General features: G+C 42.1%; 1 protein-coding gene across 1 annotated transcript in view; it reads right to left on the bottom strand.

The window, feature by feature from the left end:
• Window positions 1-24799, bottom strand: part of cacna1bb (calcium channel, voltage-dependent, N type, alpha 1B subunit, b) — a 153323-nt gene that overhangs the window by 47775 nt on the left and 80749 nt on the right. The window contains exons 13-27 of the mRNA XM_070924227.1: window positions 22983-23204; window positions 22758-22870; window positions 22487-22599; window positions 21268-21399; window positions 13457-13529; window positions 13026-13143; window positions 12107-12174; window positions 11821-11927; window positions 9941-10003; window positions 6621-7370; window positions 5321-5526; window positions 4474-4603; window positions 2851-2980; window positions 2008-2067; window positions 1349-1455 (exon numbers count right to left, since the gene is read on the bottom strand). Coding sequence (XP_070780328.1) covers window positions 1349-1455; window positions 2008-2067; window positions 2851-2980; window positions 4474-4603; window positions 5321-5526; window positions 6621-7370; window positions 9941-10003; window positions 11821-11927; window positions 12107-12174; window positions 13026-13143; window positions 13457-13529; window positions 21268-21399; window positions 22487-22599; window positions 22758-22870; window positions 22983-23204 — 2392 coding nt within the window. The remainder of the gene's footprint in view (window positions 1-1348; window positions 1456-2007; window positions 2068-2850; window positions 2981-4473; window positions 4604-5320; window positions 5527-6620; window positions 7371-9940; window positions 10004-11820; window positions 11928-12106; window positions 12175-13025; window positions 13144-13456; window positions 13530-21267; window positions 21400-22486; window positions 22600-22757; window positions 22871-22982; window positions 23205-24799) is intronic.

Below are 24799 nucleotides of genomic sequence, written 5' to 3' on the forward strand. Positions count from 1 at the left end.
TTTGGCTGAGAGAGGAAGTGCTGCGGCAGACGGGTCTATAAACGCTGCAAATGACACTGGCTAAGATGGACGGGAAGGGAGAGCACAAGACACAAACAGGAAGCACATGGACAGACACACAGGCAAAAGAGAGCAGGCATTACCCCATGAGGCTCCTGAAAGAATCCAAGCCAGAAAACAAAGAAAGAAGGAAAAAAAGTGACAGAGACAGGGTCAGCAACAGATAAAAGACAGAGAGAAGCATCCGTCTACAGCTGGCGAAAGAGAAGAAAATCAGAGGGACAGACAGCAGCACAAAGAAAAATACTCAGGGCACAAACTGTGGACGAACTTCCAGGACTGAGTCAATATGTGAAACAGTGGCGGGTGCGAAATAACTGACAGCGCTGGTTATCACCTTCCTGCTCCAGAGACACAGACTGCAGGTCTATAAGCTTCAGGAGACTCATTAACGCCCTTTATGCGGCTGCCGTGATTAACATTCATGTCCCATTGGCAGGACAGTATCTGGTAAAATCATATAACACAGATCTGGTCAGTTTAATGTCTAAATCAGTGTGCGAGGTACAATGAACTGCAGGTTACCGCAGCACCACCACTACCTCTTTTGCTACTAGTCAACTCTCACTGATAAAATGGTTGAATTGGGCCAGTACTCACCCATAAGGAGTACCAGCATATTGGATTTCTGTCTAACAGAGTATTTATTACTTACTCATTGCACTTTATAATGAATTTAGGTACTCAAGATGTAATTATTGGAAGTGTCAAGCTAGCAGAAACAAAAAAAAACAGGAAAAATGCAATTTGTTAAACTACCGTTAAACTAGAGTCATGCCGAAATATTTCCGCATTTAACTGAGCTGCAAGAGTTACAATTACTGTACGTGTCAGCTTAGAAACTGGCACAATCTCTTTATCTCTACTCCTTCTGTCCCCTCCTGAACCTTAAACATCAGCCAAACTGTGCATGGCCCATTAGCCGACAAGCACGGAGGGGCTGCGGAGACTTTATGTAACAATGAAAGATGAGTTTGACATAGTCATGTTGGCAAAGTAACCCCAGGCAGCACAAACGCCTAAGAGTTCGCAAAGAATAATTGGATGAACACATTGGAGTTGTTTGTTAGAGCAAAACACAGGAGCAGGGGCACCTAGCCCCAGTGTGTTAGAATGCTAACCTGCTCCTGATAGACACAGGAGAGAGGGTAACATTGGCTAAAAATACTGTAATACAGGGCGACTGTTGTTTCACAATGTTGTGGTGTGGTTGTGTCCATCTTTAAAAACACATTATATTCAGAGCCCTGCAGGCAACACTGTGGGAATACAGGAAAAGTTGACTTACGAGCAGGCAAAGGCTACCAGAGCTCCACTGACCACAATGAAGTCCAGAATGTTCCACAGGTCACGGAAATAAGAGCCAGGGTGGAGGAGCAGTCCCAAGTCAATCATCTCAAGGCGCAGAATAAATAGTAACAGAACAATTGTAAAAAATCAGACATCAGACACAGACATTTTCTTTGCTTTAAAGCCACTTCTAGGAACTATTCTGACCTCCTTCCTTCCAAGCTCTAAAAACTCTTTAAAAAGACCTCTGGTTTCAATATTTAGTTCCTTTTCCTTGTGTTATAAAAGACGAAAAATGTAAAACCGCAAACCCAATTAACAATGCCACTGACATGACAAGGCTGTCCACTGTGTGCTAGCCTCCCCAGTAAACACAGATTTGATGATTCACAGATCAAAAGATGTCTAGATAAAACCAAAATCTGCTTAAAAATGACTATATCTCAATACGAAGTCCTAATTAGATGAAAAAACAACAGAACAAAAAAGTCATTGAAATACTGCTAAAACCATGGTTATATGTAACCTAAACAAGTGGAAAAGTGTCAACGTTCAAACACATTTAACCTAGAATGCCACGTTTTTTTTGATTTGCAAATGGCCTTGCTTAGCTGATTTTTCAGAGCTCGTGTACCTCCATCTCGACAGCCATCTCACCTTAATCACCATCTCAAAGGTGAAGACTCCAGTAAAGACATAATCCAGATACTTGAGAACCTGCGGAAACAGAGTGTGAGAAAATATCCTGTGAGGTGACTCGTCAACAGATCCAGTGGCACATGTTTTCAGTTTAAGACACTTTGGAAGTGTGTGTGTGTGTGTGTGTGTGAATGGACCAGATATGCACAACATGTTCCTGCTGCCCTGTCAGAGGTCTCAAGCTCTGTCAACTTTGCACTCCTCTGCACTAACACACATTGCCTGAACACCCACACAAGAACAAACACACACACACACACACGGATAAACAACATGCAAACTGACACGCACAACATCACCTCAGATTTTCTCTGTGCCCCTGACTAGAATACGAATTAGTTGTACTCGTCTGTCAAAAGGCAAAAACTCAAGTCACGCGTCTGTGTGCTTGTGTTACCTTTTTCCCCAACATGGGCTAACTTGCTATGCAAGGAAATAAAGAGTACAGCAATATTTTGCCAAACTGCATATGCACCACTTTTTGCGTTTTATGGAAAAATTCTCAAGTCAGAGAGACAGCATTAGAACAAACAAAAAAAAAGCTTGTTTTTCTGCTACCCACCGTTGGTTCCTCAACATGGGCAAGCTGTCGAGCCCTGTTAGGAAGGACTTCATCAGTCCGAGTGAATCAGCCAGTCAGCCCAAATGAGACGTGTTTGTGGGTGAATCCCCATGCGCTTGTGTGACCATGCACATTTTTATGCACACGCTGGTCTGTGTGACTGTGCGTCTGACAACCAGTGTGTTTGTTGTGTACATCCAGATGTTTATTCATGAAGTCTACATGTCAGTCTGACTCACGTTATTGCGCGGTGCGTTGGCTTGCACGGGGTCCTCGGCTGCCAGAGCGATGCTGCTCATGGTAATGACCATCAGGATGCACATTTCAAAGTAGCGTAGGTTGACCACGTAGTGACACAGCCGCCGCACCCTGCGAGAACACGCACGTACACAAATGTAAAAGCACGCACAGAGTAAAGAATATAGAGTAGTGACAGCTCAGGTTAGCTAGGTATGTTCAGGTCCACCCATAGCAGGCCAAGGACAACATGCATATCCGTCAAAATACTGCACAACAGGGGACATGTATTAGCCTCAGGGGTACCACGTGACTCAGGGTCATCTGGGTTCACAATGTCTTTTAATGGAATCAATGTGTAACAGCTTTGAAATAGCTACCTCTGCATTAAAAACTAAAAACTTAATCCATCTCTATAGGACTCTATAGGATTCTATAGGACACAAAAAAAAGACACCTGATAAGCCAACTAACCAATAACAGAGGAGTTTTTCCTGCACTTTCTGGGATTAATCATTTGAAATCATTAAAGGTCGGAACTGTATCACAGGTCTTTTGAAAGGTCACTGTCCAACCAAGAGTTCATGATGATATGTGGGTTTGGAACGTGGATCTGCACTTTAACTCACTCGTAAAAAAAAGATACCTTCCTTCGGGGGCAACAACCCGTCATTTTACCATGGCCTCAGCTGCAAACCACCCGACCCTGGATGTCACAGTCTAATGGAGCCAACAGAGCTACATCATCAGCATAAAGGAGAGACACAGCAGACACAGCTACCAGTTGATACAATGACAGGATGGAGGGTTTATACATGTCCCAAACATCTCCCAGGATAAAGGAAAGTTCTTGTTGCTTTCCCTGTCTCCTGATCCAACTCAAGACAGCTCTACTCTTCACGACTGTCCAAGACTTGGGGGCCAAGGTTTTGATTGGCCATCGGAGAGGCTGAAATCTCCCTCTCCAAGAGATGCAGTCACTAGAGAAGACCATTTTGTTCCACAGAGAAAACCTCAACACACATCAGTCGGAGCCTTGTGAGTGCCACAACACCAGTCTTTCACCCATCTCCAGAAAATAGGAGAGTCCAGGTCCTGCCAAGACTTCCAGAGCCAGCACTGTGCTTAGAGTATGTCATTGGTATCCCTTAATCTTAATCTGCACATGCTTTGGTTCCTTCACTACATGAGAAATCCTGATAACCACTTTTTGTAGCCAGGGGATCAGTTCACCAAGTAACCTGCCCTGTAACAATGTACCAGACACCAAGTGGTATTTTCAGATCAATGTCATCTTTTCTTTTCTCAGTCAATATTAAATACAAATCAGGAGTTTGATTACCCCAAATATATATATATGCTTTAATGAAGTAATGAATAGGGATGCAGAAATAAGCAGTACATTTAATGTATAATATATGGCTCTTAGTTTCAAGGATTGCTTTAACAAGGTGGACGAATTAAATAGTTTTGGGCAGAAAAATAATGTCTTCAATACACCCACTGTATATGGTAAAACCCTAATAATGATGGTAATAATGGTCTTTCTTTTGTTCTTAATTCAACCCAAACGATCAATCTTTTTCCACGTCACTCCTCATAGTCACTTCCCAGTTATGACTTACGGGTTTGTTTGCCCGAAGACGAACATGGAGCTGTAGGGAAGGATCTGCCGAGGCCCATTAGCCGCCTCCTCCTCCTCCAGATCTTTCTTCTCCTCACTGAGTTGGAAGTTGTCGCAGTCGATGTTGTTCACTGGTGTGGAAAAATAAACACATTCATTTGTCTCAAAGAAGCACAAACATTAGCAAAAACTGAGATCTTTCCCTGTGAATTTGAAATGCAGGCTTTTGGTGTATGTAGTTGTTTTATGATCGTATTTACTTTCTGCATTCATACAAATGTATCATCAATAACTCAATTTCTCATTAAATGGCTGTAAATGTCCAAGACTAAGCATGACAGATATGAAAATCTTGGTTGATCGTACAAATAAAAATAATAACTTGCTAAAACTAAAACCCATACTTGAGTAAAAATTAGACTGCTGTTAGTCACCATAAACAGATATAGTATTTCTGAGTAGAGACATTTGGTAACTTCCACCTTTTTCTATAGTGACATTTTTATTATTTTCTAGTAGTATCGTAATAAAATACATTGCTTGTGCATTATTAGTTGGTTGATTATTAGCCATGGTAGCAGCATGCCTCTATGGAGGTCTATTGGTCGGTTGGTCAGATGACCACTTTGGTCCAGACTGAAATATCTCAACAACTATTGGATGTACTGTGTGCTAATTAGCAAATAGTAGCACGCTAACACGCTAAGCTAAGATGGTGAACATGGCAGACACTGCACCTGTTTAGAGTCAACGTGTTAGCATTGTCATTGTTAACATGTTAGAATTTAACTCAAAGCATTGCTGTAGACTCTCTGTCTCTTGATGTGACAGTGACGGGCTATACTCACTGGGTATGATGGTGGTTTCTCCGGGCGGGGCAGTGATGGTGACAGGGATGTGGATGGCGTTGCTGTTGAGGCCGGCCTGGCTGGCTCTGGTGGAGTTTTTCTGGTTGTCAGCATCCTCTTGCTTTTCCCCAAGACTGAGGGTACTCCGCATTGGCTGCAGAGGGCTGGAGGCGAGGCCGTCCTCCTCAGCATCTGGCTGCCTCTCTCTGGGGGAAGAGATGTATATCTCAGGCATCATTATACTCTGCTCTCAGGGTGCTTCAAGCTTTTTCTGCCAAATGAGATCCATATGAGAAAGTTTCTCTGTCCTCCTGGGGAACAGACCACAAGTTATGTGGCAACAAACTAGAAATAGTCTTTTACTGCTATCCAAACACACAGTTATATACTGTTTAATAACTGCAAACTGATGCAAATAGTCTATCATTCTTACCATGTCTTACATAGTGTTTTAGAATATAAAATGTCAGTCTAAAAAAGAGAGTTAATTAAGCGCAGTCAGATACATAGCAGGACATCAGAGAGTGTTTCGATGATGTTATGACATGTCACTGTTACGCCTGTACCTCATGAACAAATATTCAAACTGGCAATAAAGATATAAAATGAAGCAAGACTCTGCAACTGCTGCTCTGTTTTCTAGCCTCAGATTTATTCAGAAATAAATTTAGGTTGAAGAGTTAAGAGAAATTTGACGAAGTACAGTAAATGCAAATAAATGGACTGCTGTATTTGTGCAATCAGGTGTAGGAAGGGTTGTTGTCTAAAGGTACGGTCACATTAGCCTTAGCCTTCTGTTCAACAACAGAATCCCTGGCATTCAGTGTGAAAAAGAATGTGATGTCTCGATATGGGGAATACATAACCATTGAGCCGAGCGAGGACAAACTGCAAAGGCTGTGAAGAGTGAGGCTGCAAATTTGTAGTCTGGTCGTGTAATGCTGTCCTTAACATGGTAAAGAAACACTGGCAGCATGATCAGAGTTAAACAAAAGTGAACTCTGACCAACGAGTCCGCAGGAGCCGGCTGGAGATCGCACTGAAACTGGAAACGCATGCTTGTATTTGTCGTCTGTGTGGGTTTCAAGAGAAGTGAATGGGAGAAGGAGCTAATATTTGCAGGATGGGAGTGTAATATTATTGTACCTTAAACATGCATTACTGTTTTTTGCAGCGGAAATAAGTTGTGAACACAACATTGACGAACCATCACGTTTTAAGTTAATTTGCCTCCTGCGAACCAGCATTTCTGCAAACCTGACAGTCAGTGATTTACAGACTGTAATGTCTGCAGTCTTACCTGTAGCCTTTGGTTCCATTCTTGTTCCTGTTACAGTCCTCTCCGTCCAGTGTAGACTGAGCTCTGACCATTCGAGAGCAACGTCCCTTCCTCTCTCCATTACTATCCCCCCCTCCTCCCCCTCTCCCCCTGCGCTCTCCCTGTGCACCATTCGCTATCATCCCATTTCCCTCTTTCAGTGGCCGATGGGAGTGATGGTGGCGATGCCCCCTTTCTTCTCCTCCTCCTCGTACGTCATTGGCCTCCTCCTCAGGGGAAGCGGCCTGGTGGTGCTGCCTGTGTCCCTGCCCACCTTCGTGGCTGTGGCTCCTCTCCCCTCTCCTCTCTTTCGTCTGGGCGCTGTCGCCGTTGTGATCTCTGCTGCGGCTGTGATGGGTGTGGTGCCTCCCTCCCCGGCCGTCGCCTCCATCCCGGCTGTCCCCGTTCTTGTCTCGGTGCCGGTGGTGCTTCCTGGAGTGCGTGTGGAAGTTGTCCCCCAGCCCGTCCTGCTGGGGATCCCCTGCCTCCTCCCGTCCTCCATCAGGAGGCCTGCTGGGTTTGTCGCCGTCCCTGGCCTCCACCACGAGGGGCCGGTCCAGGTGAGTCTTCATGTCCGGATGCAGGTGGAGGGCGGAGGAAATTCGGAGGCGCTCCTCGGGGTCGAGCTCGTTGAACAAAGCCTCAGTGCTGGCCCTGATGTTGTGTCTCCTCAGCTGGTTGGTCCTCTGCTCCCACACTGACATGGCCTTTGCTGACCGCTGCTGCTCCTTACTGCACACAGGAATCAAACCCACAGCAAAAGATCACATGACAATGAAAAACCATGAAAACATTCATGTGTTTCTCTATTTTATGAGTCGCTTTTTGTATGAGTTTTGTTTGAACATCACCATCCACAGTTTCATCCATAGCCACAACATCTTCTGCTAATAATTACGACTTCTCTTCCTTTAATTCAAGCCCGTAGTGAAGTAAGTAACGAGGTGGTCTATGGATGCATCAGCACAAATGTTCAACATGGTCAAGCTCATGCTTGAGTGTAATATGGCGGAGTCGCTTAAATTTCCACTGCAAAATATGATGGTTTTTCATTTCCCAGCAGCTAAGATGGTAAAGTTTGTCTACTGCTGAGGATCTTTACATTCTGTCATGACATGACCTGGGCACGGGTGGCCCGTACCTTATTATGAGTCGTCAACCTTGAAATTCCTCCCACATGGCTTTGATACAGGCATAATAATAATAACTCTAATTTCCTGTTTTGCCAAAATGAAGGACTGACATAACGAAGTTTAAGTCTTTAAAACAAAAGCATCTAATTCATTCATCCTGGACACTCCTCAAGACTCTAAGGAAAATATTCCAGGCTTGATTTCACAACATATGGGTGGATCATAAGCACCATATGTACATTGAATACATTGAGCTTTTAATTGCTGTTATTCTTCCTCCTGTCCATACCGGCCGCAAAGAGATTCCTTTCTAAAGCAATTTCAGTCTGAAATTTCAGAAAAATACAAAACTATGTTTAAATGAGCTCATTATTACTGAAAGAAACGTCATTTGTCTTGAAACTTTGCCACACTGCTTGAAGCCAAAGAGTAAAGTAAAATTTTATCCATATCCCAAATAACAGTGCATAAAAGATCATATAATGGGACGATGGAAAGCACAATAGGGCATTGCAATGCTTTTGATTGTCCTCAGTCACTCTGATTCACTACGTCTAATAGACTTTTTGTAAAGAATACAGACCAGGCAGTTCTGTTTATTTTGATATTTATTTATATATAATAGAAAAACTGTTTTGTAAGGCAACGCGTCTTTTCACTATTTTGGTTTCATAGCAGCTGTCAAATCCTAGAATTGTCTGGCATGTCATGTGGCGAGACCTCGCTGATCCGGCATGCAAGCGCACTGCAACAGAAATCAAATTCTGTTTGACTCAGGTCTTGTGCAAATGGGGCAGGCAGGAAACACGTGCTATGGTTGATGGCCGTTTCTGACATGTGTCTTCAAAGAAAACAACAAGCCTGAGTCCTGAGTTGAGGAGAACATGGTAAGAGATCACACCATCGAGTGAAATGAGGTTTCTGAACATGGGGTTCTCTAGAAGAGAAAAATAATCAAAAACACAGCCAAAGAATCCTTTGATATGTCCACAGCTCCATCTATCATGTATGAAGGCGGTTTCAGTTTCTGCACATTCTGATTTATTTACATGGGGCTTTATGGGTTAGTTAAGTTTGTTCCATCTGGTCACCTGTACCTCAAGATTCGTCGGGCGGGGGAGGAGTAGACAGTATAACTCCTAAAAGACAGACAGAAGACACAGACGGACAGAAAACACAGAGGACACGGGACAGGTATCCACAGACAGGTGAGCAACACACATACAGGTAGCGTTTTATACGTTCACAGAAAGGAAAGTGAGAGGTGTGACACTAACGGGACAGGAGTAGTAATTTGTGAGACACTGAAAAACACATGAGAAGAGCGATGTCAAAGAAATAATGTCATCTCAAAGAGGTGAGATGTTAAAGAAGCGTCTCTGGGCTGAACTTTGATCGATTGAAACGAGATCAGCCGGGCAGGGGAGCAAACGTACAGCTGGCCGTTTTAATTTTGGCAGCGGCCCATATTGTCTCTTAAAGTGATGTCCTGGGGTCTGCGATAACAAACAGACTGGAAATGTCAAGCTGCCTGCGGTGATGGCAACGCTCAGAGAAATTAAACATTTAAACACAAATTATTCACATCAGAGAGCACAGAGCAGGAAGATGAATTACTGTGGGCGCCGACACAGAAGCGCTGCAGCCATCAACAAAGTACACAATGGTTGGTTAAGGCCAGAGGGAGGCAGAACTGTGTTTATGTATCTGCGATTTACACTCACACTGGCCTCATGGCTGAAATGTGTTATGGGTTTGTGCTACATATGATTGTGTTTTTTTCTGCTCTGTGAAACACCTTGTGATTATTTGGTTTCTTTTTTTTTTTTTATAAGAATCATAAATACATTTTACTTTACCAGCAACGAAGACATGATAGACTACTGTTTAGTTTTATGGAGGTCCAGAGGAGAAGAGGAGAGGAAAAAAGAGAGGAGAGGAGACAAGGAGAGGAGGGGAGGAAACAAGTAAAGGAGAGGAAAAGAGAGGACACAAGGAGAATAGAAAGGAGGACAGAGGATAACCAGAAAGGAGAGGATACAAGAACTGGAACAGAAGAAGAGAGGAGAGGAGGAGGAAACAAGAAGAGGAAACAAGCAGGAGAGGAGAGGAGACAAGGAAGGAGAGGAGATGAGGAGGAGAATATTGTAACAGAGAGTGATAACTCACGGTGACTGAATGCTGTTGATGGACGACCTGCGAGAGAGTGCATCTCGATTTTGCTTTACAAAACTGTACATGCAGAACAAAAACAAAAGGAAAAAAAATGAGACACGGATCTGAAGGGGGACAGACGGACTGTCAGTGTGTCTGTCTGTCCGCCTGTCCCCCCTCCTGTCTTACAGTAAAGGACTAATCTGTGCAACTACTTCAAATAACACAACAACAACAACAACAACAACAGAAGCGTGTTCGTTAGCAGAAACCTTTCTATAATGACAAACAACTGAAACTGAAAAGAGTTCAGGAGTTTCATTCCAAAACAAGGGAAGCACAAGTTACGGTTGAAATGATCTTTAAATAGTCAAAATGTTTCAAATATATTCAGATTATTGATTTTATTTCCTTGCTGCAGTCATTTTGTAATGAAACCCTGAAACAGCACACATAATGCACATAAAACAGTTCATTTCAAATAAAAGCAGTTGTTTTAGATTTTAAATACTCTGAGAACTCTGAAAGTAAGGCACAGGGTCACATAATAACAGTAAAGACAGAGAAAAGGGGGAAAGATTGGAAAGTTAGCTTGCCAGTGATCATTTTCTACGCTCTAATTGACCCATTTCTTTGTGAGGAGGACGACAATTAAGGAGGGAGTGTGAATCAAAGATGGTCGCTTTGTCAAATGAATAGAGGGGCTGTGTGAAACTGCACAGAATCATGCAACACGCAGTCCAATGAAGACAATGTGCATTATTTTCCCCACATTAACAGAGCAGATGGGTATCAAAGGGAGGCGCGTTTAAAGCTCCAACGTTACATACTGCAGCTATAAATCAATGATGAGGATGGAAACGTTCCACTTTTCACTACAGCTTTCTCTTGACAGACTCTCATAATTTCAGTGTTCGTCCAGGCTCTAAAAATAGGTTAAATTTGGAGGCGCAATTAATTTCCCCGTTGACACGAGACCCCGGACCTGTCAATCACGGGGCCGTGGTGAAGATGGGGGGGGGGTCAAAAGTTTGAGCATGACAGAAGCTATCTGGGTTTATAAAGACACCCCTGTCATTATCATATAAGAGAAGATGGGAACTTCTGACAGTGCAGGGTACCTTTAATGTACTGTATAATTTATTTATTCATCTGTATATTGGAGTAGAGGTGGCTTTAGAGAACATTTCCCAATACCATATAATACCACAACAATGAGTATTTGAAGTTATCAGTATAATTCATTTTTTTATCTACTAATTTTCTCTTAATAAGCCATAAACTATCTAAAAACATGATTCAGGAATAATCTTTAAATCCATAAGCCAAAAAAAAAATCTGGGGAGCTGATTTATAGTAATAATGACAGAGGAAACATTTCTAAAGCGATTCAATAGCTTGTTCAGATGCGGGACACCCGTTTTGAAAATGAAACGCTAGTTTGGCAGCATGGAACGAGGCTGCTGATGTTCAATGAGGCGTCTAATCATCATATCTTCGACCGGTCATGAAGCAAATCTGAAATGTTGTCATTCTGGTTCAAAAACAAAACCTTCCAAAACGCCACCGTCTTTGTGGTAGTTTAACATTACTTGAGATGTAGATTCTGGCTTTGACAGAGAAACAGGTATGTGTCTGTGGAATTAATGAATACGGGGGAAAAAGAAAGGAAGTGATTGCGTCTACTACTGAAGAAGGAAGACGATGCCGCGTAATAAACAACCACAGGAGCACTCTCATAGTGGGAGTCGATGTGCCACATCAAACACAGCACATGTATACACAGACGGGAGACCAAATAGCAGGACAACACACTGAAAGACAAAGTGACATTTATCTCCAGCGTGGATGAACAGAGCTGCTGTCGGGGGGGAGAGAGGCGCTCGGAAACTTACGCAGCGATTGAGATGTTGGCTGCTGACATGGGGCTGACTTCCTTCACCTCCAAAGCCTTCTGCAGGGCAAGCTTCTTATTGGCTGCCTCCTCCTGCTCCTCTTCGTCCTTTAGCCAGCGAGAAGCAAGACATACAATTGTCCTTAATGAAAATACATTATGTTGATGCCCTGTGCACATGCAGGTTTTTCTCAGGTGCTGGTTTGACGCATGCTATATATAGCAATATATATATATCATATAGTATATATAAATGTGTCTTCAAATACAACATTCAGACAGTCTACCTTAGTCAGCTCCTGTGCATTTGCGAGGTTATCGACAGCGATAGCCAAGAAGACATTCAAGAGGGTGTCTGAAGAACAGGACTCAGGAGAAAATATAGATGTACAGTATATATCCTGTTATTGAATATGCAATGTTTTTTTCCCACCAGACTAGGAGCAGGAGCTATGAATAGTGGTTTGGTCGATCTGCCAGTCTGCCCGTCAGAGTCGCGCCAATACTGTATTGTTATATGATATTTTTCCGCACTGGGTGAAATTAGCCACAGAAATAGGCTAAATCATTTTTCCAAACCTGTAAGAGGTTTGGAAATACAAATAAGCAAACAGAAAGTGTAGATGAAAGGTGATTTGATGAAAGATAAATTCCTTGTTTTATGTGACCCACTGCACCGCAGAGGGTTGGCGCATTCATGCTCACCAGAAAATGAACCCTTTTCAATTTAGCCTTATTCTGCCACCCTCTGGCCAAAATGTCAACCTTGCACTGGATATATTATCGAAAAGCCATCGCAAACATCTTTTTTATTCTAATTCTATGACCTTTCCTCTCGTGCAGCCCTCAGCTCCACAAGTGATGAAGAAAACTGTCAGTCGGTTGTTTTTTTTTTTTTTTAACTCACTGCAGCCACTAGTGGGGCTTCAAACTTTTAGGATGTGTCCCAGTTTCATGCAACATTCAAAACAAGTCTCTAATTCTAATTTCCAGAATTTAAGGTATGAATATTAAAAGTTGCAAAAGTTCAGCACACTCAAAGATGAAACTTTGAGTGTGTTTTGATGGACACTATTTTCCCTCAATCCAAAGACAAAAAGAAATGGAGGAGCTGATTAAACAATTTTCAAACTAACTTTGACACCGAATTGAACATTTTGACTCTAACACACTGCCGTTTTAATAACGACATGTCCGAGAGGATACAGTTTCCAAAGAGCGTGAGGACGATGAAGTAGACGGAGGAGAACATGCCGCGGCGAACGCCTCCTTGAGACTCGATCCCGTGGTACATCACGGCGTTCCAGTCCTCGCCAGTCAGGATCTGAAGAAGACAAAAGAGTCAGAATGACGCCAGGGACACGGGCGGGTTGTAAAGCACCGTGCAAATCTCACAGAGTGTAGAATTAAATTACTTTACAGAGTGAGGGGTTATGAGCGCAGACTAATTGAAGGATTATCAGCGAGCTCATTAGGGGACAGAAGGTACACAGACCAGACATTCCCTCTAATTAAAATGACTGATAACAATCTTTCTTTTTCCATAAAGTCAATATTCTCTCATTTACTCAGACGGTGTGAAGTGCACCTTGTGTGTGTTAGTGTGAGAGTGCAGGTGTGTGTGGTGGGGCTCTTACCTGGAACACAGTGAGGATGGCTGCTGGGAAGGTATCAAAGTTTGTTGTTGGCGTCTCATCTTCAAAGTTAAACCTAAAAGAATCCGAATCAGAATATCGTTACAAAGAGGGGAAGAGCGAGAATAATAAACGTGTAGTCCCAGTTAGATCTTAATGGCATCTACCTGCAGCTCAGGAGAAGATACAGGGAAAGGTAAATGTATTCATTTAACAAAAATCAAGACTGAAATAAAGAATATCCAGAAACCACTTGGATTAATAATGTCAGGAGCCTGTTGCTGAACTGTCTAAGCATCAGTACATGTTTCTGTTCATGAGAAACATGACGCAGCACAAAAACACACACACACACACACACACATTCACAGCTTGAGTCACGGCTGCACCACTTCGTCTTCATCTCCTTGTCTGTAACACCTTTATTGTCTACTGTCTACCACAATCACATTTGTATTCCTATACTTGTGAGGACCTTCACAGACAAAATGCATTCCCTAGCCCCTAACCTGAAAGGTTCCTTCCAGCTTACAACAACTTGGATCGTATTTTTACTTTTAGGTAGGTATTATTTATTTAAAATATTGCACTTCACTACATTTCATGTCACATCCATTACATTTACCTCCTCATAAAGTGGTTTATAGAGTCTGCTTAACTGTTGCGTTGTGTATAACCTGTCCAATCATCTGACTGCTCCAGTTTCTTGGACTTAGTTGTTGTATTCCCAGATCTCAGCAATTATCCTGGTGAGTATAATTTTAGCAAATCTGATAGAAATTATGGAAAAAAGCCACAAAAATATGACCCAAGTTGTTATATTTTAGTTCAAAACTATATGTCTAACGCCAACCTTTGACCTAACCATGAAGCAAATACTACCCTTTACCCTAAAACAAAGTCTTAATGCTCAAACAGCACTTTGAATGAATTATATGGAGGACCAGACAAAATGTCCTCACCTTCCAAAAAGGTCTTAAAGTCACAACGGTCCTCACAAAGACAGAAGTACAACACAAGTATAGGAGTATGTTTTTTGGATTCCTTCACAGCTTCAGATACAGACTAGCGTATTCACATATGAAGGGAGTTGTATTGATAATAGATGAGACAGAAGGACAGGGACAGAAACATGCAGCAGCAGGAAACACTAGTCACCAGGGAGCCATGGCTCCAGCTTTCAAGTCCAAAACACACTGCCTCTGCAGCTCAGGGCTGCATCATGTGATGTGTGTCATAGGCACAAAAAGGAGGCAGAGCAGGGCATCGTAACCACCTGATACAAAGCAAATAAAGTCCAGTAAATCTGCTTAGATTCAGGAATTTGATCTTCTTTTCTCATCTTGACTTCCTCACCTGAAGAGCAAACTTCAGGAAAGGTCTTTTTGTAAAAATATCTTTATAATACTGAGACTGTTGGAGTTTCTCCTCGTCTGCCGTGACAGCTACAACATCACAGACGAAGACATGCTATCAGCTGACAAGAGAAGAAATGAAGGTAGCCTAGATATGCCAGGCGGAGGTGGGAGTCTGAAAAAAAACAAAACACTTTTTCTCTGGGGAGTCGACTACAGCTGTGTGTGTGAAGCGGGTTTATGTAGAGTATAGTACAGACAGCCGTCTTCACACACACATCCTACAGTGCCAGTATGTTTTGGGCTCAACACAACAGCACTCCTGAATGGAAAGTTGAACACACTTCAACACGGGGAAAAGACGAAACACAAACGAACAACGTCGGAAAAAACTGATTCAGAGTGAATGAATGAATGAATGAAAGGAGATTTCGTCTTTACAATTTGAAATGCTTGCACTATATTGTTAGTGTCATTGTTTTCATCTCGTTCGTTCTTCTAAAACTGCTAACAAATATTAGAGTGTAAATAAAAGACAAGACTCATGGACTCAAAGGTCAATGAATCTGAGTATTCTACCAAATTGGATCTAAAGTGGATTCAGCTATCTGAACCCAACAAAACAGAAACACTTTGGGTATTAACCACAGATGTATGGCTGCGGATTTATTTTGTGTTGTGATGTGATTTTTTTCTTCAAAGTTAACAGTAGAGTCCAATATCATTACTACTGTCATCACGCATGCATACTTTCTACACAAAGGATCTAAATCTTTCCAGAAAGCCCACAAATGACCCAACAAACCTGCCAAAACCTGAATCCGTGGTCTTGAAACTGAAGAAGACAATGAGAGAATGACACAGAGATGCGTAAGGATGGGTGGGTCATTCAACTGAAAATAACCTACACTGGTGATCATTCATCATTTCAAGTGTCGGTTCATCTTAAATATAAAGGGGGATGTGCATGAAACATTTGGGGTTGAATAGAAGAAGGAAATATCATAAAAAGAAGCTATATTCAAGTTTGAGAGCAAAATGTATCTTGAATGTGTATTGTGGTGACAGTTGTGAGAAGAAATCTTTTTTTCAAGGATTCAAGAAAGTAAATCTTTTCTGTGTATTTGCAATTTTACAGTTTTTCTCTTAGCCTCAAGTTATCAAAGTTTATAACACTCAATGACTTCCAGAAATGATGGTGTTGCACCTTGCACAAACAGGAATAACGACCACATTTCATGAATACTGGCATTGTTGTTATAATGTTGTCACCAGAAATCCTTGTGCAACAGTGGAGCCTTTGCAAACATAATGGAATTAGGAGAACATTTTTATCCATATCCGGTAAATCAAGCCCTCTAGCCATCAGCCACCCACTACTAATTACATTATACATTAATATCATCATTCCTCCTAAACACTACATTTCAGTTATTTTTTATGCTGATGACACCATTATGTATACCACTAATTCTACTCCCACCCTCTCACTTCAGAGTGCCTTTGATGCTTTCCAGTCATCACTTTTTAATCCTAGACTTGTTTTAAATGCAGATAAGACCAAGTACATGGTATTCTCTACATCCACCTGTGTCCTTGACTATCCTGACATTAAAACTTTCACTCTGGCTGACTCATACAAATACTTTACAGATACTTGGGTTGACAGTAGACTACCATTCCAGATTCCTATTTAACCAGAAAAAAAAAGATGAAATGAAGTTTTTGTCGGTACTTCTGTACTTGGCTATGGAGACGTGCTGGCCCATCACCACTTAAACCCAGCCTATCACAGTGCTGTGACAACTGTGTACTCACCAGTGCTTTCTAATCCAGAGTTCCAAAATAAAATTACTGAAAGCACTGTTTTGTGAGCTATGGCGTTTCAGCTATTTCACAATAGAGGAAACAGCAATTGCCAAACAGACATAGAAATACAAAACGCAACAGTGTACACATTGGAAAAAAAGGCACTTTGCTGGCACAGCCTAGAACGTTCTGTCACCAGAATAGAGCCCACTGAATCTTTCCAAACAAACAAGGAAAGGCATGAGGACTGTTTACCTGCTTGAGATACTTTGTGTCACTTAGTGTCAATTTACTGCCTATTAACAGTCAAACTACATCAAATATGAACATTTAATTCCATCTTGAATGTCTTTTGATATCAAGGTGTAGTTCTGAACAACACAGATTGACAGAAAAAAAATACAGTCGACATTACACAACACAATTAAGGGATCTGCATGCAAGAGCTTATGAATTACACAGCTATGTTCCATTGATTGTGTTTGCATTGCATTTTATAAATACTGACCTACAAAAAGGCCCTAATATAGGACCAAAGATTACAATTTTGAACAGAAATATGAATTAAAATGTCATCATTACTTCTGCTATATGGATTGAATGAATGATGTCTTTCAAACTTCTATGAATAACCACGTAATGCCAAATATGTGGCGAGCCACGTGAAGCAGTCAGAGGAGAAATAGAGGAGATGTGTGAAATGTGTTCGAGGACAAAAAACACATGAAGGACGAAGAAGGGTCTGTAAAAGTGAGGAGAGGAAGAGGAGCACATTGTTACCACAGCGACCATCTGCACAAAAGGCAGCTGGTTTCTCCCTCTCAGAGCAGATCCTGTGATATGTGTACGTGTGTGTGTGTGCATATATACTGTATACATGCGTACTAGATTCTGAGTTTTTGAGGCAGATACCAATATTGATAACAAACATTTATTATTATTTTTACATACACATGTAACAAAAACATTTTGTGATGAAGGTATGTCTGAGTAAAGATATTTTAGTTAGCTAGTTGTGTAATTTCCCCCCGGGGATCAATAAAGTATTTCTGATTCTGATACAGTAGTTAGGTAGATAGCAACAGCATGGTACATTGGTGTGTCTTTGGGTGTCAATGCGTCGCAATACGGAAGCTAGATGCTCTCGAAATGCTGTTTCATCTCGACTTTAACGTGACAATGCCCCCGTGCACGAAACCAGGTCCATAAAGAAATGGTTTCCCCAGTTTGTTGTGGAGGAATTTGACAACCGTGCACACAGCCCTGACCGCAACCTCATCCAAAACCTCTGGGATGAACTGGTGTCCATGGTTTGGCAACTGTCACATGTGGCTGTTATGTTAAGGTGTCCACATACTTTTGGCTTGTGATGAATTACTGAAAACCCAATAGCGGCTAATAACAACAACCAGCGTGTATCGGTCTGGCTCAAATATTTACTGTACATGCAGGAGGGAGATGGGGGTGAAGGGAGGTGAGGGAGGGGGGAGAGGAGAGGGGTGAGGGACAACTAATTCAATAAGCCCTTTCTCCCTTGGTATGCCATCCTACTCTCTCTCTCCTCGTGCTTCTCTCTCTACATTTGTCCCTCTCTGTCTCATCACTGCATCCTCCATCACCCACCCATTGCTCATCCCTCCATCACGTTCTCCATTTCACCTCCTTTCTTTCTTTCCTACCCTGCCTGCTCCCCTCTCCCACCCTTCTCCCTCCATCCTCTCCTCCTTCCGTGAGGATTAGCGGGCCCAGTGCAGGGAGCAGCGGTGGCGGTTTGCTGCTGCGCCTGTGCGCGCCGACCTCTGTTTACTCTGATAATAGGGATTGGGAGCGTGCTGCTCGGCTTCCAAGCAACATCCGTGGGGACTTCATTAAATCAATCCTGAAAACAAGAGTCATGTGAGGCCAGACTCCCCACAAGCTTGTGCCATAACCCTCCCCATATCTAATCCTTCAGACAACAGCAGCAGGTTTACATTGTATAGGTGAATGCAACACACATCTCGGTGAACACACAGGCGTGTACAAGCGGATTGGAGATAACGGCTGTACGATACGGAAAGAAAAAGACTGCAGGGCATTGGGACTGTGACATGAATCAGGACATACATGACATCCTGCAGTCTTATGAGAAGCCAAGAAATGAAACTGGTTTTTGCTATATGAGGCCGGGGCTGAATACAAAGAGGCAGCCCACTGTGTATACTAGGGCTGCAACTAATCAGCCCCTCCTGGATCTCACAGAGGTTTTTGTGACGGCTGAAACTGCAGCATCTTTTCCAAAACTTTTGCTTAAATAAAAACATTTTTGTGTTATTCTTCTTATTTAAAAACTGTAAGTAACTGAAATTCATGTTATGTTATCAGTTTTATAGACAGTAAAAATTAAAGAAAGTTAAAAAAGCCACATTGCCTGTGCAGTTAGTTGTGCGTGGCTTATTTTTAAACCTGTGCTTAGTTCACAAGGTATCTGTAGTGCTTCCTGCCATGCCACATAGCGTTGCTCCATAAACCAAATGATTCATTTTAGGTGTTAAATTAGAAATGGTTTGAATTTGCTAACTTTAAAAATGATCAATTTGAGAAACTCGGTCAGAGTGATACATAACCTGGGGGAGCACTGCCTGACAAGACAAGTTCCAGGGAAGCAAAGTTGTCCATTGATTTTTACTTGACTTTGGCTTTTAAAAGTGGTTCTGACTTTGATTATTTTTATGCCCAAATCTTTAAAACTGAAAGCTACGAAGTAACAACCAGAAAAAAAAAAATCATTATTCTATTACAGTAAGTCCTGCACATTTCCTTTGAGCTTATCACATATTTTCTATTATTTTTTGTGGGTGATGTCCTGTGAGTCGCAGCAGGGAGACAATCCTCAGCCTCAAGCTGTTTATCTTTCAATTCTCACAATTTTACCAGCAGATTACCTTTGGTGTTTTGAGAGCAGGAACATAATCTCTGAGCCAAAAATAAAGTTGGAATATTATATTACAAAGCATCTCTTCTTCTTAACGAGCCATTTAATCTTCTATTTAAGGTTAAAAGGAACATTATCTTCAAGCATAGGAAAAGCAGATTGCCTATTTTTAACTTACACATGAGTCTTGATGAAAATGGAAAAATCAGAAATGATCTGACACCTTGGGTACATTTTTAGACCTTCAGAGAGAAACGTGGGTCTCAAATGAGCATGAATGTGAGTACGGACAGTATTTGCAGAGAGCAGTGTGCTCGGCCGGCTTGAAGCACCATGTGGACGTCAGACTCATCTCACACTTGTCCATCACCAGAGACTAAAGCGATACTAATGATGGCGCAGACTGTTGTAAGGCTCGGCGCCATGGCAACAGCCTGCTGCTTCAAAGACATCCAGTTGTGGTGTTTGTGAAGGCCGTCAGTCTGAAGAGACATGACTTCATGTGATAGTGGCATTTCATTTGAGAGTGTACGCCACATGACACAGTGGTGGCAATATGTAGCAACACGTAATGGTGACTGTACACTGAAACCATCAGAGTTCAATGCTTCCATTAAAAGATTATTGGTAAATGTGGGGTCTATGTAGAAACACATCTATTATCTCAAAATTAGGTGTGCACATCACATCACGTGCCACGAGATACAATTTTAATTTGGATTATTGTATAACATAAAGGATTTAAACTAATGTTGACTGTTGGAAACAGACAGGATGAGAACATCTGTCTTCAGTGTCATAGTTAAGAGGTTTTGTGGTGTTTCAACAATGTTGCACTACATCCTCTTTCACTTCTGAGTGACAACAATCAGTATTCACACGGCCACAAGAGGCCACGTCAGTCACAGGTCAACAACTAATGCTGTAGTTTCTCCGGGCCGCACAGTCTCAAATTATGTCATGATGACCATCATACGCTTAAAGGGGCATTCCACCTATTTTACACAAAAAATAACCCAAAAGACGTCATGAGATGATGGCTCACTTTCAGTTTTACATCCAACTAAAGTGATGTAGGTAATCTGGATAATTGTGGTGATTTCGCCATGTTCCCATATCTCAGCAATATCCTCTGTGCACATAATGTTTCCTTAACCGACTAAGAAAATAAGACCCACATTGTAATAAACCAAAATGATCCCTTAGGGGCTTTTAGGTATAAAATTAAGGATTTCCTTCGTAGTAAATTTATATATATACACACATGATATTTAAAGAAATGTTTTAACAAAGCATGTGACATAATGTAAAATGTAAAAAAAAAAAAGGTCACAGTCAACCTGCCTGGCCGGTTGTGTGATGTGAGGTGACATCTGAGGAGATAGAAAGTAAGATGTGTGTGTATGAGTTGAGTCAGACGGGGCCGGGTGCCAGCCCTTTGATTAAATGCAGCCGGCCCAGAATCATGAGGTGTTCCTGTCATTAGACGACACGGAGCTCCTGCTGAGACTGATATCAAAGGGCCGCAGTGGGTGCTGCTGCTCTGCCAGCTACCTGCTGAGTCAACACGTCTGTCACCACTGTCACACCGGGCCAGGGATCGCACACGGTGGGGGGGTAGGGGCGAAGAGGAGAGGATGTGTGTGTGCAAGTGTGTGTCTGTGTTGAGTCGTGGATGGATGGAAAGAGGAGGAAAGAGCGGTCAGAGGGCAGGACAGTTTAGAGACATTACTCACTGTCCTCCGAAGAGCTGCATGCCCAGCAGAGCAAAGACCACGATGAAGAGGAAGAGGAGGAAGAGCAAGCTGATGATGGACTTCATGGAATTGAGGAGGGAAACCACGAGGTTCCTCAACGAGTTCCAATATCTGAGTGGAAGCAGCAAACACACAGAGACAGAGACATAACTTAAATGTTACTCTACAAAACTGACAAACAATCAGTGGCAGAACAAACAGATTCAGACAAACAACGCTTGCAGGGAAACAACCCAAACAGAGGAGGAGAGAGACGAACAAATGGCAATATGAGCTGTAGGTGGCGTAAAACGAATCAATGCGTCAGGGTCTACAGCTGTCGGTGAATCACAGGATTACAGCTAATCTAATGAAATAAAAGGATTGCCATCAAACTCTAACAGGATTGTCAGTTCACAGAGGAGAATTAAGAAAACCCTGAGCAGCGTACCTCCCGCCACACTGAAACCTTGCATCTCCAGATTTTGATACGTCAGGTTTTAGATGAGATGCGTTCGTTTGTCTGTGTATTCAGGGTTTAGTTTGGTTTAACCCCTTGAACCCTGTTTTTTGAGTGGTTTTCACTTTCTTCATTTACAGCATTATGGCATGCTAAATATATGCCATCTATTGTTATTTTCAGAATAGGTCAAGCTGCTCAGAAAATCCATCACTTGGTTTGGTAATGGTATGTTGTACAAAACCTTTCATGGAAATGAAAGTCACAGGTTTGTTTTGGTACCTGTCTGAATATTTTTAACACAGAAATCAACAACATGTGAGTAAATGAACTAATAGAGGAATATACACTCATAAGGAGTACGACCCAGTGAGGGGTACCAATGTCTTCTCTGTAGCTCTACAGGAGCTTTCCAAAGTCTAAAAGAATAACCCTAATGATGTAATTAAGGTTATCTCGGTTTGGGCTTGAGACTACAGATTCATAACAAAAAGCCCGCATTACAAACTGGATGTGTGAGGTTTGAAAGACCTGGGCATTAAGGAGGCAGGAAGGGTATAATGAAAGACGCTAATGTTTTGGCACTACAGTTCCAATCATGCTTTGGTAACAGAAGTGTAATGTTTCTATGTAGTCAGTGCATTAGCTGCGAGGTTTAGCTCTTTAAAGGCTGACAGTTGAGGAGGTTGCAAACAATGATGGAAGCCTTAATGTACTAATTGTCTGGAGCTTCACGTGTGTGATTTGAATTCAACTCACTTGGTGACTTTGAATATTCTGAGCAGTCGCAGGGCTCTCAACACACTGATACCAAACGATGCTCCTGGTTTAATCATGTCCCAGATCACCTCACAAATACTTCCCACGATCACCTAGAGAGGAGAGCAGAGGATAAAGTCACAACTGCTGTATTTGGCTCCGTTTCAATGAGCCAAACCAGACGGGTTGACTTGATGACCGTCCAAACAGAGCTAGCACTGCTGGTTAGCGTTAGATATCTACCTGTGAGTCACAGCTGACAATAACTTACCCCAAAATCAAAGCAGTTAAAGGAGGAGTGGAAATAATTCCTCGCTCCGAGGCCGTACATCTTCAAGGTCATCTCAGTCAGAAACAAACCCAGGAACACAAACTCTGCTGTGTCTGTTTTCAAGATGGACAAAAGAGTGACAAAACCAAGAGGAACTCGTTTTATAGGCCGTCAACATCCATAAGAGTGTGGGGTTACGAGTGTGTATTTGTATGTGTGACTTACAGAGGGCCCTTGTTAGCCACTCAGGCTGGTCGTAGTGGACTATGGCCACACACAGAGTATTGAGGCCCACCAGACACAGAACGATCCAGTAGAAGCTCTGAGCTTTCACCATGCGGCGGATGAAGAACCGGGTCCTCTTCTCCTTGCGCCGGAAGTAGGAGGAGCTGTCCATCTTGCCGCTGCTTTTCACACTGGCCCGACCAAACGGAGAGCCCGGAGGAGCTGAAAGAGATGATGGGGAGAGGTGAGGGAGGACATGCGTGAGTGTGCAGCGGTGAAATATTTGTCATTGTTTCACAGTTTTCACAGTGAATCACTGTGTGTGTGTCGTCTTCCTGCTACTGTGATGAGCAGCAACCCCATATTTGTCTGACTAACCATCATAATATACATTATGATGGTTACGCATGTTAATATGTCTACAGGCAGCTTTCACTATACTCCAACAAAAAAAGCTACAAAACAAACAAAACAATTTTTTTTATTGGGTAGTTTTGTGTTTGTAGGGTTTCAGTAATTTTCTGGCTCCAAATGACCCCTTGCTTGAAACAGGTAGTGGAGTCAAATTTTGCTACTCGCTTTGGAGTGAACTTACACTTTTATTGCAACAGCAGACTGAAAAAAAAAAAAAATAATAATAATTTCATGTGTTGATTTTGGCTCTTTCGTATATATTCTAACTTAACACCAGGCTGAAAAGCAGTGTTTCCCTGCCCTCTGTGGTTGAAAGTTTCAAGTCTGTTGCAGCTCTTGGCACACCAGTGATGTCACAGTGTACTGGGCACACCCTGGAGTCCACTTGTACATCGATGCAGCGAGGTGAGAAGTTAAACCAGCAAAAATAACACATTCAGCTGATGTTCAGTTGTTCTTAAAAGAAGATGATACCGTTCTCATATCTGTACGGAAAAAGTGAAGCTAGTGCCAGGAGACAGTTAGCTTAGCATAAAGACTGGAAGCAGGGGAAACAACTGTCCTTGCTCTGTTTAAAAGGGAAAAAAATCCCAAAACAAGTTACATGCTGTATATTGTTAGTTAAATCCATACAGAAAGTTACAACAAGTTGTTGGTTTTTCAGGGAGTTTGGTGCCTAACCCCCTTTTTCTGCCAGTTTCCCCAAGCTAGCAAGCCAGGATTACACTTGTGCCTCTGGATTTTGAAACTGGGAAAATGTGTTGGCAACACCCATGCTCATTTGTGTGCAGAGTTTGCAGGCGTAGGGAAATTAGAGCTCAAGGACCTCAAGGTTTTTAAGACAGAAATGTAACAGTATGGTTGGAATCCATTCCACTTCACATCTGCTAACAAACACTGAAAGTTGTTTGTGGCCAAGACTTTAACTGATAAGAGTAACAATACCTCCTCAGGGGACAGAAAGAAAAGCGTGAAATCACCTGAACGATCCTTGAATTTTTCCTTGCAGCTGCTCATTAAAAAATATTCTACCTAATACATTTGTGCCATGCAGCAGGACTGCAGGCATCATGTGTAAAACTAGCGAGATGAGAGATGAAATTTGACTGTGCAGAGCATCTATTCCCATGGCACTTAATTTTATGGAAAACAGTTATGAGATGAGACAGAAAAAAAGCAGTGAAGGCAACAAAATGGTTTCAATTACCTTGCTTATGCTCATTTCCAACCCACAGACAAGCAATTACATGTTGTCTTTGTGTGGGACCACGAAGTCCATTAATATTAAAAAGTCTAATTCTAATGTGCTGCAGGTGATTCTCTTGCTATTTTAATTTAACAGTCTAATTAGAAAAGTTAATTATACTTCTTGTCCCTGAAGTTGATGTGCTTCTACGGCCAAG

This window comes from Enoplosus armatus, chromosome 18, assembly GCF_043641665.1.
Source record: "Enoplosus armatus isolate fEnoArm2 chromosome 18, fEnoArm2.hap1, whole genome shotgun sequence".
Lineage (NCBI taxonomy): Eukaryota > Metazoa > Chordata > Actinopteri > Centrarchiformes > Enoplosidae > Enoplosus > Enoplosus armatus.